The following is a 15034-nucleotide window of genomic DNA, read 5'->3' as shown; positions in this document are numbered from 1 at the left end:
GCTTCTTGTGCAGGGACACAGACATGACCTTGTGCCTAAATGCACAGGGCAGGTCATCAGACGTCTTCTCCTCAGAGCTCTGTCCAGCACAAGAGCTGAACAAATGTGTCACCTTTAAGGCAACTGTTAACACTTCAAGCACACAGAACACTTCAAATCTTCAAGGCAGTTTCTCAGCCTGTTTGTTATGATGAACAAATAGTCCTGTGGACAGATGAAGCAGCATCACATGCTTTCTAAAATATTGTGTAACAGGAGCAATGAACTTCCAGTAAGGACAGATAGGGAATTCCCACCCATAGATTTCCTTTTCAGTTTCTTCTTTTGAGAGGTTTGAATTGGTTATAAATACCCTCTCTGAGTCTGAGAGCACACAAGAGAAGTTCCATCTCCTTTGGCATTGCCTTTCTGCAGTGGTAAGTGATACTCTGAATTTGTGAGCTATATGTAGTGTTTTTAGCAGGTATTTGGGGACAGGAGTAATGCTTTAGCATGTGGGGTTTCTCTGTTCATGACAGCAGCAACAGGGAATGCTACACCACAAGCTTCTCATGGCCACATACCTCTGTTGCAGAATCCTTAGCTGAGCCTGTGCTTGCACAGAGGGCATCACTCCTTGGGGGAGAAGTGGGTTCCTGGACTACCCATCAGCTCTGAGGCAGCTGCCTGGGCACAGCTTATGGGTGTGACAAGTGCTGTGTCACGAGTCTCTCAAAGATGCTCCAGAACTGCTCATCTCTCTCATTGTCTCACAGCTCTGTGTCAGGACTGGGCCAGGAACCATGAGGCTCTGTGTGTGCCTAGTGTTGCTCTCTTTTATCGCATGTGCAAGTGCGGACTTCCGTTTTGTCTGGGATGCCCTGGGAGGTAAGCTGCTGTTACCACCGGCCCTTCTCTCAGGAACCCCCTCCCTGAGCACAGCTTACCGGACAGGCAATGGATGTGGTCCCCAGAGTTGGGAAGTCTGCAGCTGCACTTAGGGACCCTGCTGGTTTCTGCTGCTGGAGGGCCCTGATCAGCCTCCACAGGCCTTTTCTGTGGGCACACCCCTGTGCAAATGCCAATGTGGAAAAGTGCCTGTGTTACCGCTTTTTGGGCCTTTCAGGTCCTGCCTGAAACGGTACGTAACTATTTCTGGTGAAGTCGGCATCATCTGTGTTTCTTTGCTTTCTTCAGGGGCACGGGATATGTATAGAGCATACCGGGACATGCGCGAGGCAAATTACATAGGTGCTGACAAATATTTCCATGCTCGTGGGAATTACGATGCTGCCCGAAGAGGACCCGGTGGTGCTTGGGCAGCCGAAGTGATCAGGTAATGGAGTGTATTTGGCTTCTGAAGAGTGAGTTACTGGTGATCCAGACATTTCAGTTAGAGTGATACCCTTTTGAAGTACTCAGCTGTTGACCTAGAAGTACAGTGGAGGGGTGAGGAAGCAGCTCATGTCTGAACTGACTGTCTCTACAGGAACAGTGCCTTTCCTCCCACATAGGCATGAGCCTTTCTGTCCTCCCAAAAAGAGAGTTTCCTTACCTGTGCATTTTTGGTGGTAAGGAACTCTCTTGCTGGTCTGTTTCCTGACGTAACAGCTGTGGATTCCAATGTAGTTTTCAGACAAGGGCTTGCCTCTCATTTTGAGAAGTCCTGTGGAAAACCTAGTTTTACACGAGTGAGGAAACGTCCACCAATGCTGGTTGGTTCAGGTGGCCTCTTTCTGTCCTGCTAGTGACCTCCGGGAAAAATGGCAAAGCGACGTGAGCGGCAGGGGCGCAGAGGACAGCCAAGCGGACCAAGAGGCCAACAGGTGGGGCAGGAACGGCGGCGACCCCAACCGCTACAGGCCCGCCGGCCTCCCCAGCAAATACTAACGCGGACCCCGGGAGGCCGCCGCTGCTCCCGTTACACCTCTCTGTGTAATAAAGAACTTGTGCAAACCGCTCGCCTTCGGTGCCGGCTTTCCTTCTGCGGAGGGGCTCACGCCCAGGGAAGCTGGGCTCTCCCGCGGGTGCTCCCTGTGCGCGTCGCCGCGGAGCCACGTCCGGGCACCGCGGCGGGGAGGGGGGAGCTGCCCTCTGTCCTCCCGCCTGCCCCGGGTGCAGCTTTGCGGAGTACGGGGCAGGGTTGCGGCGCCACGGGCCTGTCCCTGCGATCGGGGCCGCAGCCGCGCCCGAGGCCCCTGAGGCGCTGGGCCGCCGGCGCCCCGGCCCGCCAGGCGGCGCTGTGGGGCGCTGCTCTGGCCGCCGCCGCTCTGGCCGCCGCCGCCGCACGGTGTCCCGCGCGGCCGTGGCTGTGGTTAGCGGCGGCGGGCGGCCATGGACCGTAACCCTTCGCCGCCCTCCAGCGAGGCGGAGGAGGAAGGCGACGCGGTGGGGAACACGGTGTACAGCAAGCACTGGCTGTTCAGCATCCTCACCCGCCTCATCGAGGTGCGGGCCTGGGGGGGCCGAGCGCGCCGCGAGGGAAGAAGCCGGCGGGCCCGGCGGCAGCGTTCGGGGCCGGGGGGGACACGCGGCGCACTCGTTCCCTCGGTGTGTGAGGGGTTGTTACATCGTGACGGAAGCGACGGGCCGCTGTTGGTGTTCCGTGGCGGTTCTGTGTCCTAGCTCACGTACAAGCCGTATCCCCTGTGCACTCCCCGCCCCGTTTTCCCGCAGGTTATCAGCCCCGAGAAGCCGGAGCCAGCCGTGAACCCCGAGGGAATCCAGACGGAGCTGGATGAAGAGATGGAGAATGACATTTGCAAAGTGTGGGACATGTCGATGGACGAGGTAAGGGCGATATGCGGGAGCCGCTCACGGCCACGGGCGGCTTCTGCCCTGTGTGCCCTGCTGGAGCCCTTCAGGAGGTGGGAGGAGGCACAGGATTGCCTGGGCCCAGTCAGCTTTCTGGTTTTGATGTTATTGATTATTCTCTGGTTTGGCTGAGAGTGTACTGTGAGGCATTTGGCAGGGCAGGCGTGGGGAATCAGTAGCAACCAGGTTCATCAAGAAGGCAGCTTTTCAAAGATGAGCAGGTACCTTGTGTGTATTCTTATGCCCAGCAGTAGTTTGCAAAAGGAAGCCTTCTGTTCTATGCTGACTGTTTGTGGAGGTAAAGCAGAACGGTGTGTGAGTGTAAAAGAAACAAAGTGGTCTGCCCGACCTCTAGGTGGCTGCCAGATCTGTTCCTTAGGGCTAGGTGGCATAAACAGGGCCATGCGCACACCCGATGGCTTTCACTGTTGTGTGCAGGAGTTGAGCTGCAGCTTAGAGTTAGTGGAAGACAGCACCTTAGCTATAGGTGAAATTAACTCGGATGCATAACTTGTATCTTTATCAGTTTTATTATGAGATAATATTGATGCCATCTCTAGACAGGCGTGTTTTCCTCTAGCAATTGTAGTGCAATCTGTTGATAGGCATATTTTTTGTGATAAACAAGCTTTGAAGGTTTAGCTACCGACTTGCAATGGCAATGTAACATAACTTTCTGTTCTTTTTCTCAATATTTTCAAATTCTGCAACAAATGCTCAAGTAAGAAAGATAGATTTCAAAATTGTTTTGTTATTCCCTGAGTCTTTTCTAAGATATTTTAAATAAATAGAGAAGATGTGTTATTTACTCCAAAACAGAGAACTCCTCTTGTGTTTTTAATATGATAAAAGGAGATTTCCTCTTTTATATGGTCCGAGTGCTAACAGTAATCCCTTCACTCTTTGTATATGGCTGGGAGATGTTGTCATCTGAAAACATGGTATTTGCTGAATTCTGACTTAGCATCTCTGACTCTCTGTTGAGACAGAGAGAGAAAGAAACTAAATGGAACTATTCAGCTTACTGTATACAGATCACTGACATTCTGAATCACCGCAGGGGTTTGCTGATCTCACGTTGAAAAGCAGGGATTATTGATATTAACTGTTGGGAAATAACTGATCTCTTGTAGTGAGCTTGACATCTCTTGGATGCAAGCCTTGTGCTGTGAGAAAAGGTTTGGGTTTGTGTTGGAAATTGTAGAAGTCCGTTTACTTCTCCCTTTACTTTCTCCACAGGATGTTGCTTTATTTCTTCAGGAGTTCAATGCCCCTGACATATTCATGGGAGTTTTTGCCAAGTCAAAATGCCCTCGCCTTACGGTAAGTATGAGCTCTCATAAAACTGTCTCATGTTAATGACAATAGTAGATAGCTCTGTATGTGTGTTTGCACATACCTTCTTTATCCTCCCATTGCACATTTGTACACGTTAGGGCAACAAGGAGAAAAACGCTTTTTCACAGCATTTCTAATGCAGTCTAAGTAAGTATTTGAGTGATACTGAAGCTGATATGTGTCATTACTGATGAAGGACTAAGTTTATCAGAGCTAATTGTAAGGCCTGTTATAAAAACTAGTAAAGACTGGCCTCTTTTTTCCCATGACTTGTTTAATGAACAGAAAGGGTCGTAAATTTGTTCAGTGAGACCTACAGAAGCGTGGTGGTTTAACACTGGTTGCCTGCCAAAGCAGCCCTATCACTCTACAGCCCAAGTTTGGTAGTGAGTGCACACTGGCAGTCACAGCTACTTTCTTGATATAGTGTCTTCTAGAATGTCTACTGTAATTATTTCTTACTTCAGTCTTAGAGCTGGGGGGATAAAATTGTGAATTATGCTGCAGTTGCCTCGTTATCTTGTGTTTTGACTTTTCAGGAAATTTGTGTGGGAATATTAGGAAATATGGCCTGTTTCCAAGACATATGCATGTCCATTAGTAAAGATGAAAATCTTGGGTAAGTGTATACATGCTTTATACATGTGTGAGTACTGCTTTTCTGGACTTCCAGGCATGAAATGTAGAAGGAACTAAGTTTGCCTGCCATGCCTCATCTTCCTTCACACCTCTTTGACTGGCCATATCGATGTGGAAAGTGTTCAGTGAAGAATGAAAAAAGGATGCAGACCACTCTTTTTTGTTTTTTAATCACCAGTCAAGTTCTTGAATGTTTAATTTCTAAGTTGGCAGTCTTGAAACACTGGAAATGCATGTCCAGTCAGGAATTATACATACAGGTTTTAATCTGAGAGCATGGCTGCAGCTGTGAAATGAACCTTTTTATAACTTATTAAAAACAAAGGTAATTTTTAATAATTTGTATTTTCTCCTTAAAGGCAAGTGTTACTGCAGCGTTTGTGTGATTCAGACTCACCAACTCTTCTGGAAACAAGCAGGTAGGACATCTCAGAAGTGAATGCATCATTACTGTAGTTCTGCTGTGTTCTGAGGCCTGGGAAGTGGAATCACTGTTTTATTATCCTCTCATCCTTTTATTGTTTCTGCATTGTTCTGGAATCTGTGAGATAGATTCTTGTTTCTGTCACATTGTTCTCATTATTTTGGATTTACACTTGTACAGCTAAAGTGAATGAATTGGCTTCTAATTTCTTAAATGGACAATTCTTGTCTAGGCTGTTGTTAACTTGCCTCTCCCAGCCAGAGGTGGCCAATGTCTGGGTTGAGAGAATCCGAGAAAACCCTTCTGTGTATGACTGTGTTTGCTTTATCATGTCCAGCTCTACAAATGGTAAGTTTCCAAAACAAGCTGGGAATTAGTGAGTGTTTGCAGAAAAAAAGAGGAACTCTATGCAGTTTCAAGGACAAATATTTTCAGTTGGGGATACAGAGTTTTGTTAAAGTAAACCTTTAAAGGACAGTGGAATAAATTTGTCCTGCCTTTACAGGTTTATGAGTATATATAAAAAAACAATGAGAAAAGCACCCATCGAGGAAGAATAAATTTCTGGGAGGGATAAAATAAACCTAATGAAGAAGTTACTTGGTACAGGAAAAGGAAGGACATAGCCCTGATCCAGGGATGTACATGTGTCGTTTTTGATAGGTTACACTGAATATTGTTTTTTAAATGAGCCATGTATTTTCCATTTTTAAAACTACTGTTCTTGCGGAACGCAAACTGGGGCAGCGATTCAGTTACGCTAAACAGCAGTTGAGTGCTGCACAGGCTTTGGGTACACAAATCTCTCTTTGACACTAATTCAGCAAAAACCACATGAACCACCTAATGGTGGAAGTATTTTGCACAGCATTTATGTTTCACATCCAACTCAATTGTAATTGCAGTTCTCATTTGTGTAGGAATCCTAATAATTTAGCTTTTTCGGTTCGATTGGTTGGTAGGGATTTGTTATACCAATGCTCAGAAATCTTTCTCTGTCCCATTGAAATCACAGATCTATTTAAGTAAAATGCAGATTGGCAAGAGTAAGTTTAACAGAAAACTACCTATTTTGGGACAAATCTTGGAAAGTTGTACTTCAGAAACAAGTTACAACTTTTCAGGAACATGAAGTCTCTTTGCAGAATGAAGTTCCTGCCTCATAAATGGTGTGATATGGTAAAAGGTGTGTGGGCTTTCAGACAATCCCTATTTATCAAGCTCTGCACCTGATCTATGCCACAAAAAGGAATTAAACAGCAACCCTTATTAGGTCGTGAATGAAACTAGTCTGTTTCAGCACTGAATGTACTCTTAATACTTTTATACATTAGCATTTTGTGAGATAATTTTTGCTCTATGTTTTTAGTCTTGTTGAAATGTGTATATTCTTTCTCGTGCAGTTGAATTGCTGGTAAAAGTGGGTGAAGTGGTGGACAAACTCTTTGATCTAGATGAAGAGCTAATGTTAAACTGGATTAAAAGTGGCACATGTCGGTCTGTGGGACCATCTGTAGATGATTCCCCTGAAGAACTTCCAGACTTTAAAATTGTGCCTTGTATACTTGAAGCAGCCAAACAAGTCCGGTATGTGAGGTTTCTCTTTGGTTTCATGACTGGGGAGACTCCTTATAGCGTGGTTAAGGCCTATGTCTAAACATCTTGGTTTCAGTGGGAGCTGCATAGGACAGGTCACTAGAATACATTTTTCTGTACTACTCATTTAAGATGAGTAAATTGCTTGGTTAGCAAAGAGAATGGCAGTGATTGCTGATAGTCTTCTGTATGTCCAAAACACACAGAATATAAACTTAGTAATCAGATCTTTAACTTGTCTTTGTTTTTTTGTTTATCCTGTGTAGATCAGATAATCCAGAAGGGCTTGATGTTTATATGCATATTTTGCAGCTCCTGACCACAGTGGATGAGGGTATTCAGGCTATTGGTAAGGCACTTGCATTGCTACACGTGATGGGACCAAGAATCACAGAATAGTAGAGGTTAGAAGGGACCCCTAAAGATTGTCTTGTCCAACCCACTGCTCAAGTAGGTCCACCTAGATCAGGTCATTCAGGAACGCATTCAGGCGGGTTTCGAAAACCTTCAGAGAAGGAGACTCCACACCCTCCCTGGGCAATCTGTGCCAGGCTCCATCACCCTTACAGGAAGGAGATTTTTCCTTAAGTTTAAGTGGAACCTTCTGTGTTCAGTCTTTTGTCCATTTCCCCTGGTTCTATCACTGGACACTACAGAAAAAAAAGCGTTGCCCTATCCCCTTGACATACATCTTTTACATGCTTGTAATTATTATTGAGATCCCCCCTCGGTCTCCTTTTTTCCAGACTAAACAGCCCCAGTTCACACAGCCTTTCCTCATAAGTTAGATGCTCCAGTCCCCTGATCATCTTGGTGGCCCTGCGCTGGACTCTCTCCAGCAGTTCCCTGTCCCTCTTGAGTTGGGGAGTCCAGAACTGGACACAGGACACCAGATGAGGCCTCACCAAGGCAGAGGAGAGCGGGAGGAGAACCTCCCTTGACCTGCTGGCCACACTCTTCTTGATGCATCCCAGGATGCCATCGGCCTTCTTGGTCATGAGGGCACCTTCAAGATCATCAGATATTTAATGGGGAGAAAAAGAGTTCATGTACCTAGATTAAATTTGTTGGGTTGGTGGGTTCTCTTTTATTTCTCTCTCAAGTGCAGGCTCCTGATGGAGGAAAAGAGACTTGGAGTTTGCTCTATGACCTCGTTTGCCATGAACTTTGTCAGCCAGACGATCCACCGATCATTGTGCAGGAGCAGAAGACTGTGTTGGCCTCTATTTTGTCTGTACTGTCTGCTATGTTTGCTTCACAGACAGAACAAGAATACACCAAGATGAGGAAAAGCAAGTTCTGCTTTTTTTTTTTAAAGTTATTTTCACAGTTGACTTTGTGTAGGTGGGGTGAAAGGAGGTTAATTTATTGCTTTTTCTTAGAGATCAGAACACAGAATTCAGATAAATGTCTGAATACAGTAGGACTCTTCACTGGTGGAGCTAAAAAAGCTCACAGATGGTTACTGGATATCGCTGAAGAGTTACACTAATAGAGTGTCCAGATTCTCTTGGGTCTTCTCCATTTGGTAAACTAATAAAAATTGCAGAATTCATCCTTGCTAAAATACAAAGTCTGGATAGTAATCTTTTCTTTTGGTAGTAGGACATTTTGCTCTTACTTAAATCCTGATCACTTGTTACTTTTCAATCCATTGACAAGCGTTTAGAATGAAAAGCCCATCTTTAGAATTTGAGTTGGGGTCATCTGCAGCAGAACAATGTGTTGGTTTGGTTTATCAGAGTTCTTTGGATGCAGATTTACCATGCCCACCTCTCGGAGTTACTAGTAGAGACATTTTCCTTCTCATATTCCTTGACGCCTTTTATAGATACAGGTTAGCTTGCAGAAAAAAACAATGGTTTAGGTTTTGTACTACATTTCCTCTTGCTTCTTTGAAACAGTCTTTGAGTGACAAAACACAACACTGTCAGAATATACATTCCTGTAGCTTTTGTATAAAAACTTGTGGTATGTTTCAATGTTCTAATGCTATGAAAGGATAGGGAAAAATTTTCAGTGTTAAACTTTGTTTTCTTGTTACTTTATGTTAGATATGCCTCTGATTGGGAGCTTAATTCGTATCCTACAATTCATGGAGGGCTGTGGGAAGAGATCTGTTGATAACTCAAAGGAATCTGAAGAAGAAGAGACTGGAAAGGCTGAGATAAATGAGGAAGATTTCCATTTAAAAATTTTGAAGGATATTTGCTGTGAATTGCTTTCCAATATGCTTCAAGAACTGACCAAGGTAAGAATAAACAAAATTCAAAGAGATTTCTGCACAGTAAGTAAGAAAAAACAGACGTTCCTGTTAGTGTGGCTATTTTCCTGTGCAAGTGAAGTTGTACACTGGAAACATTAGGGGATGGGTCAGAGGGTGAGTAGCAGCGTGTGCCTTCAGGCCCAAGGTCCTGTGTGGTAAATTCTTTAGATGTATGTCACTGTTTCTTGTGAATGAAAGCCGATTTAGTTAAGAAAAGGAACGAATATAAATATAAACTCACCTCAGCCGAACTGTTTTTATGATGGGTGCATTCAGATAAAGAGACTTGTGATATGTGAGCTTTCACACCTTTTTGTATTAGCTGTGTCGGGCAGTCTCTGAGAACTGTTAGTTCTAGTGGTTTTACCTGTTTTTGAGAACAAAAAGCATACCGTACACACTGTGTGCACAGTTTTGAGTTTGTCCTTTCCACAGCTGTTTATGACACTCTAGTTATGTTTCTCATTTGATTTTCCAGGAAAACACATTGGAAGGACTACACCAGGGACATTTAAATGAACAGACATGTTCCTGTGCATTTCAGAACCTGTTACCTCTGTATTCTGCATCGGTGAGTATATGATGGGTTCTTTAATGTAGCCACTCAGGTGGCAAGACCTTTCAAAATCAGATGTAGGACAGAATTGGTCAGGTGCAGGTAATTTGCCATTCTAGACAGTTTTCTCTCTGTGTGTCTTCTGGCTTACTTCAGCCAGAGCTTTGCCTAGGTCATCAGCTGGTGTTAAGAGTCAATCCTCTGCTGAAATGAGTGGATGTCTGCAGATTTATGCCAGGTGAAAACTTGTCCTGTACATTTTAGAAATTTCCTTCTAAATATTTTCCACAAGGAACTTGTTTTTGTATACTTTTAAATAATAAACCAAAAGTTTGGGGAAGGCAATAATGTTTCAAAATTGAGACCAACTAAAACCATGGGATTTAGGAAGAGGATGCCTACCGTGGAGCATTTTCCATTACTCTTTGCAGTGGCTGCTGTTGGCTGCTGTTGGTGGGTAGGTACGGAAATAGACCCCCCTATACCAGATGGAAGAATTCCATGTTCCATGCAAGTCGAGATTTTTCTTTCTCTCTCTCCTCTGTCTTTCTCTGTGTGTATATTTAAAATTCCTTTCCAGGTGGAGAGTTTCCTTGTAGTTCTGCGTGAGGCTGATCAGACACTTGCTGGCAATCTAGAAAAACGTTTCCCAAGCCTGAAGGTTGATGCCTGAGAACACACATGAAGTATTTTCTTTCTTTGGAATGAAGATTTTGGACTGTTTCATGAATTGTTTCAGAAATCAAGTTTTCAGTAAATGGCAGGAGAATGAGGCAACCTTCTTGCTAAGAGATGACTTCTGAGAAATGCTCTGGGTAGCCCTGATTAACCTAAGGTTCATGTGGTCTGCGTGGAGAAGGAAATGACTGTAAATTCAGTTCTGCATCTTCCATTGCATTTGCCCTTATGATGAGAGACTGTTCATGTCTAATTGCTCTTCTGCAGCATAGTTTTCTTTGAATAATTCTTGATTCTGTGCTTTTCGATGTAAATGGAAACAGCAAAGTGAGTGAAATGCACCGAGTCGTATTTAACATGATGCTGGTTTCTTCAAAGTTGCTGTTGGCAAAAGGAGGATTGATCAGAAGGATATTCCACATCCGGTGCCTAAGGACGTTCAAGCACCTGATAAAAACAGTCAAATTACACCTGTTTGTTTGATTTTTGTTGTTGTTGTTGTTTTTTGGTTTTTTTGTTTGGGTTTTTTTCTGTCTTAGATCATATCAGTACCTTGAGCAGGTTTTGTAACAGAAAGGTTTCATCCTGCTTCTTTTAAATACTCCCAGTTCTTCCATTGAAACCTGTTCTGCACTGAAGGGTTGAGATATAGAAGATGGGAACCAGAGCATAGAGAATAACTGAATACCATGTACACACGTTCCCTGGCTCCCCAGTTTTTAATGGACTAAATATTGTCCTGGGCCATGATGCGTTTGCCCCGAGTTACCTGTACATGTGGTAAAATATAGTATGTGTATATGTATATAGCCTTCTGATGCAAACTTCCAGTTTTCAGAAATAGGACAATTTAATCATTCCCTGGGGCTGACAACAGCATCTTAGGTGTCAGCAGAGGAGTTGGAATTGCAAATATCTGACTTGTGTCACCAAAAAGAATTGCCATGGTGTCTATCAGTTTTTGTATGCTATGTTTATTGGAAAAAAACTGGTAATTGTGAATAGGATGACAGCATTTTTTCATACTACTTCAACTACTTTTCATACTACTTCAGTTTTTGGATATTTTCTTAAACCTACAGATTTGTAATAAAGTTTCTTTTCTAAAAAACCCTACTGTAAGCTTTCCTTCATTGTGAGTGTCAATTCAGTTTGTCTTCTGAGCCACTGGAAATATCTGTTGCTCTCACTTATTTGTAAGAGGAAAACTGAACTTTTTCATAATGCCCGTGTCCTGTAAAATATGTCGTCCTCCATTGGGTATTCATTTTAACTCTCTTGCTTTCTTTGCTGAGTCATTTTTATGAGATTTAACGTCTCACCCAGTTGTTAATGTTTTTCCGAGCACAGTTTATCCCCAGGTGTATCATGAGTATCTTTATGACAGTCCATCACAGGTAAGAGTTATCTCTGGTTTGTGTCTCTTCAAAGTTGTTGCTGTTGAAATTTTGGAGTAGTTGTTTCATGTGGGGTACAAAGAAGCTGAGACAAGATCAGTTGTTTTGTTCCTTCTTTTCAACACACAAATATCCAGTACTGGCTGATTAGTTGTTGAATGTGGCATCACTAATTACGATGAGTAGGTGAGATGCATCGTTTCCATGATAGATTTATTGCTGAAGTGGGATGACATCTAATGCCTGTCAATGTGGTAGGAATGATGTCAGTATGTCAGAATGTCGTCAATGGCTGATGTCAGTAAGTGGGAAACTGACTGGATGTCGTCGTCCCCCACCTTCTGCAGAAGAAGGAGCTGTAGGAAGGGGTCTGTCTCCTGGTTTCAGCAGAATGATTGCAATATGTCAGGGTTTGATATAAGACAATGAAATGGTGACTGCATTCCCCCTCTGCCCCACCAAAGAGCTGCTCCTGTGCAGCATGTGCCACACACACGGGACGGCGCTGTCTGGGAGAAGGAGGCTGCTGCTAAATGGAATGAAAGGAAAGGGGCAACATTTTGGGCATTCACATGCTGAGGAAACTTTGTGATAGCAGGAGACTGATGCGTTTGGAAGTGATGTGTGTGTACTTCATCGTCTTGCCAGCAGGGATCTCCCTGTGCCTGTGCATCATGGACATTGCATGTCCAGGTTTTTTTGGTGGTGGTGAGGTTTTGGGGGACGGGAAGGTTGGGGGTGGTGTTTGGGATTTTTTTAGGGGGATTCTTTTTTTAATTCCCTCTTCTGGCCGTGGTTTGACACTGACTGGGAAGCCAGACCTTTCTGGGCTAGTTGATTCAGAATGGGTACAAGCAGGCGAGCAGCTTTCTCCAGACCAGAGATGCAATGACCTCTGTAGCATCCTGCTTTGGGTAAAAATGAGAAGTACTTGTCAGTGCTTTGTGCAGAGCTCTGAACAAAAAGTGGGTATCTGAAGCGTTGGACTAAAGTAACAGGAACACGGCCCTGCTTGGACAGAGCTGGGCGTGAATTGTGGCGTGAGAACACCTGGAAAATAGAGGCAGAGATCAGATTGGAAGGCATTATTTTAAACTAGGCTTGATAGATCCATATAGTAATTGAATTCAAAGATGAGATCTAACATTCTTTTGACTCACATTTTATGTAGGTTTGGCATTTTTATCCCACATAGTAGCTGTTTCCTGGTGGGGCAAAACACCATGTAACCAAAGAAACTTAATGTGTGGGGGAGACCTCAAGGATATTGGAATGCTTCATCAGTTCCTTTGGCAGTGTGAGGAGACTGTTGCTGCTGTTGATATCCTAATGTTTGCTCAATACTCATGTCACAAATCCTTCCTTTCTGGTCAACTAAGACATGAAACCAAATATGCTGGGAAGTTCTCTTCTATGCTTCTCCATATTCAGGTCATTCCGCTTTCTTAATTTCCCGTCATTACTTTTTCAGTGCCTCTTTTTGTGCAACTGCTAAGGTGATTCCTTTCTCTGTAAGATTATGTGTTGTTAGGATTGACCTGTTGTCTGTAACTAAACTGAATGCAAAAGAAAAGCATTTTTGTTTACAGTCTTTATTTGTAAGTCAGTCTTCATAGTTGGATGGTTTATGGTGTGAAAGGGTGTGGCTGTTACTGGAGTTTCGTTTGTTTGGAAAATCTCTACTCTTTCACTCAGCTTTATTTTGTCTGTTACTACTGAGAGTTACAAAAGTATCAGTATTTCTATTACCTTTTCCACTCCTTGTTTTTAGAGCAGAATCTCTTAGTCACAGCAATTCCTTAGCATATCCTTTATTTTCCCCTGAAGACCAAACATTGTCCACTTTTCCCTTTTTAATGCTTGCTGTTTACTTATTTTTTATTTTGTTCTAGATACTGATAAAATTCATGTGCTCTGCCAAACTCAATGAGAAAGGAAGAACCTGCTGCACCTGAGGCAAGGACCAGTCTACTAGAGTATTATACAATTTCTGAAACATCCTTCATGTGAAGGCAAAGCAAAGCAGGGACCAGCTGTGCGTTCGCTCCCGCCGTGGCCGTGTGCGTCAGCCGTGCAGTGAGTGTGCCCCTCAGTCAGAGCCAACGGGGCGTTTGCTAAGTGAACCTGACATCACAAGGTTGGTAAGATAAACCAGTTTATTCCCAATAGCTATTGACAGAGGATTTACAATGGGAAACACTGCTCCTGTTCCTCTATTCATTTGCTATTTATTTACCTATTTTCCTTTTAAAAAGGAAAAAGTTTTATAGTACAAAGAGCTGACATCTAAGACTGCTAAAAGGTTTGCTTCCAGGTGGTTATTGTGAAGAAAATTAACAAACCCAGGGAAAATTCGCTGGGGTTCTGTTTTCTTTCTTTTGTGCAGTTCAGGTCTTTGGGACTTAGCTACTTGTCTCAGTGATGGCTCAGAAAAGTCCCAAGAGCTGGACTTCATCCAGACACTAATGCAAACAAAAAATGCTTGAAAAGGTAACAATGGTAGGATACTATGAAGAGAAGTAAAGCAGTAATATTAAAGAAAAAAAAGAGATGGTGAAGGGTTACTGGAGAAAGAAACAGGAAAAAACCTGTAAGAATGATGAAAAAGGGGATAAATATTGAGTAAGTGTGATGGTGAAGGAGAAAAGCACTAAGTATCAGTAACAATGTTAGCATTCTGGATCTGCCCAGGTGGAATAGCTAATGTTTGGTCACCTCTCAAAAAGGTATGATGTAGATTATGTCCTCTATTAAAAGGCTGAATCTCTTTTGTAGGTTTTTTCTGCTCTCATGGAAATGAGGCAAGTTTAAGGTGAAGATGAGGTCTGCCCATAGCAGGTGGGCAAACTGCTATTGGCTGGGATTTTGTTTTGTTTTTTTAAAAAAAAATTAATGGAAAAAATTATTATTCCCCCTCCCTCCATTTTTGCTGCATGGCTGAGGTGTCAGAGAGCTGTCTGATGGTGGAGGTGAAGCAGTTCAGGTATTGCATGCCCTTGCCTTGTGCAGGTCTTAAACCTGCCAGAGGCAAGATGTGAGAGCAGAGTCCTACAAATTTGGTGCTTGTGTTGCACATTGGTCTGAGATGCAGGCAGCAGACTGCAGTGTACTCCTGGTTTTGATAACTAGTTAGTTACTGAAAGGGTAACTAAGGGATCTGCTTGATGCCTGCCTGGCTTTGCTCAAGGAGAACAAAATCCTGCTCAGTCTGTAACAGCAATCAGTATCAGTACGAATCTACAATCTTGAATTTGACTTCAGCATTTATATGAAAACATGTTTACCCAGCACAAAAAATGCTGTGTGGTTGGTATACCCTGTTACTATTGGGATTAAAATCCAAGTCT

General features: G+C 43.5%; 2 protein-coding genes across 4 annotated transcripts; both read left to right on the top strand.

The window, feature by feature from the left end:
• Positions 1-255: 255 nt before the first annotated feature.
• On the top strand, positions 256-1937 carry LOC104551816 (serum amyloid A protein). The gene is made up of 4 exons (XM_010203613.2): positions 256-416; positions 756-867; positions 1177-1315; positions 1728-1937. The coding sequence occupies exons 2-4, from the start codon at positions 783-785 to the stop codon at positions 1867-1869; spliced, it is 366 nt and encodes a 121-aa protein (XP_010201915.2). The 5' UTR covers positions 256-416; positions 756-782; the 3' UTR covers positions 1870-1937.
• A 316-nt stretch (positions 1938-2253) lies between these two features.
• SAAL1 (serum amyloid A like 1) lies at positions 2254-13808 on the top strand. Of its 3 annotated transcripts, none has more exons than XM_061999474.1 (12): positions 2254-2427; positions 2656-2769; positions 4033-4116; positions 4671-4750; positions 5130-5189; positions 5427-5542; positions 6598-6781; positions 7057-7139; positions 7894-8082; positions 8845-9041; positions 9535-9627; positions 13580-13808. In XM_061999474.1, the coding sequence occupies exons 1-12, from the start codon at positions 2314-2316 to the stop codon at positions 13640-13642; spliced, it is 1377 nt and encodes a 458-aa protein (XP_061855458.1). In that variant the 5' UTR covers positions 2254-2313; the 3' UTR covers positions 13643-13808. The 3 variants fall into 3 exon arrangements, with proteins under 3 accessions (XP_061855458.1, XP_061855457.1, XP_061855459.1); XM_061999473.1 differs by lacking the exon at positions 13580-13808 and adding an exon at positions 10193-11384; XM_061999475.1 differs by lacking the exons at positions 2254-2427; positions 13580-13808 and adding exons at positions 2444-2529; positions 10193-11384.
• Positions 13809-15034: the final 1226 nt, after the last annotated feature.

Source organism: Colius striatus, chromosome 7, assembly GCF_028858725.1.
Source record: "Colius striatus isolate bColStr4 chromosome 7, bColStr4.1.hap1, whole genome shotgun sequence".
In the NCBI taxonomy this organism is placed as follows: Eukaryota; Metazoa; Chordata; class Aves; order Coliiformes; family Coliidae; genus Colius; species Colius striatus.
This window is presented reverse-complemented; position numbering and strand designations above follow the sequence as displayed.

Coding starts and splice junctions, on each gene's coding strand:
- LOC104551816 (XM_010203613.2), top strand. CDS start 783: ATGAGGCTCTGTGTGTGCCTAGTGTTGCTCTCTTTTATCGCATGTGCA. Junction 868..1,176: donor TGTCTGGGATGCCCTGGGAG/GTAAGCTGCTGT, acceptor TGCTTTCTTCAG/GGGCACGGGATATGTATAGA. Junction 1,316..1,727: donor TGGGCAGCCGAAGTGATCAG/GTAATGGAGTGT, acceptor CTGTCCTGCTAG/TGACCTCCGGGAAAAATGGC.
- SAAL1 (XM_061999473.1), top strand. CDS start 2,314: ATGGACCGTAACCCTTCGCCGCCCTCCAGCGAGGCGGAGGAGGAAGGC. Junction 4,117..4,670: donor CAAAATGCCCTCGCCTTACG/GTAAGTATGAGC, acceptor TTGACTTTTCAG/GAAATTTGTGTGGGAATATT. Junction 9,042..9,534: donor TGCTTCAAGAACTGACCAAG/GTAAGAATAAAC, acceptor TTGATTTTCCAG/GAAAACACATTGGAAGGACT.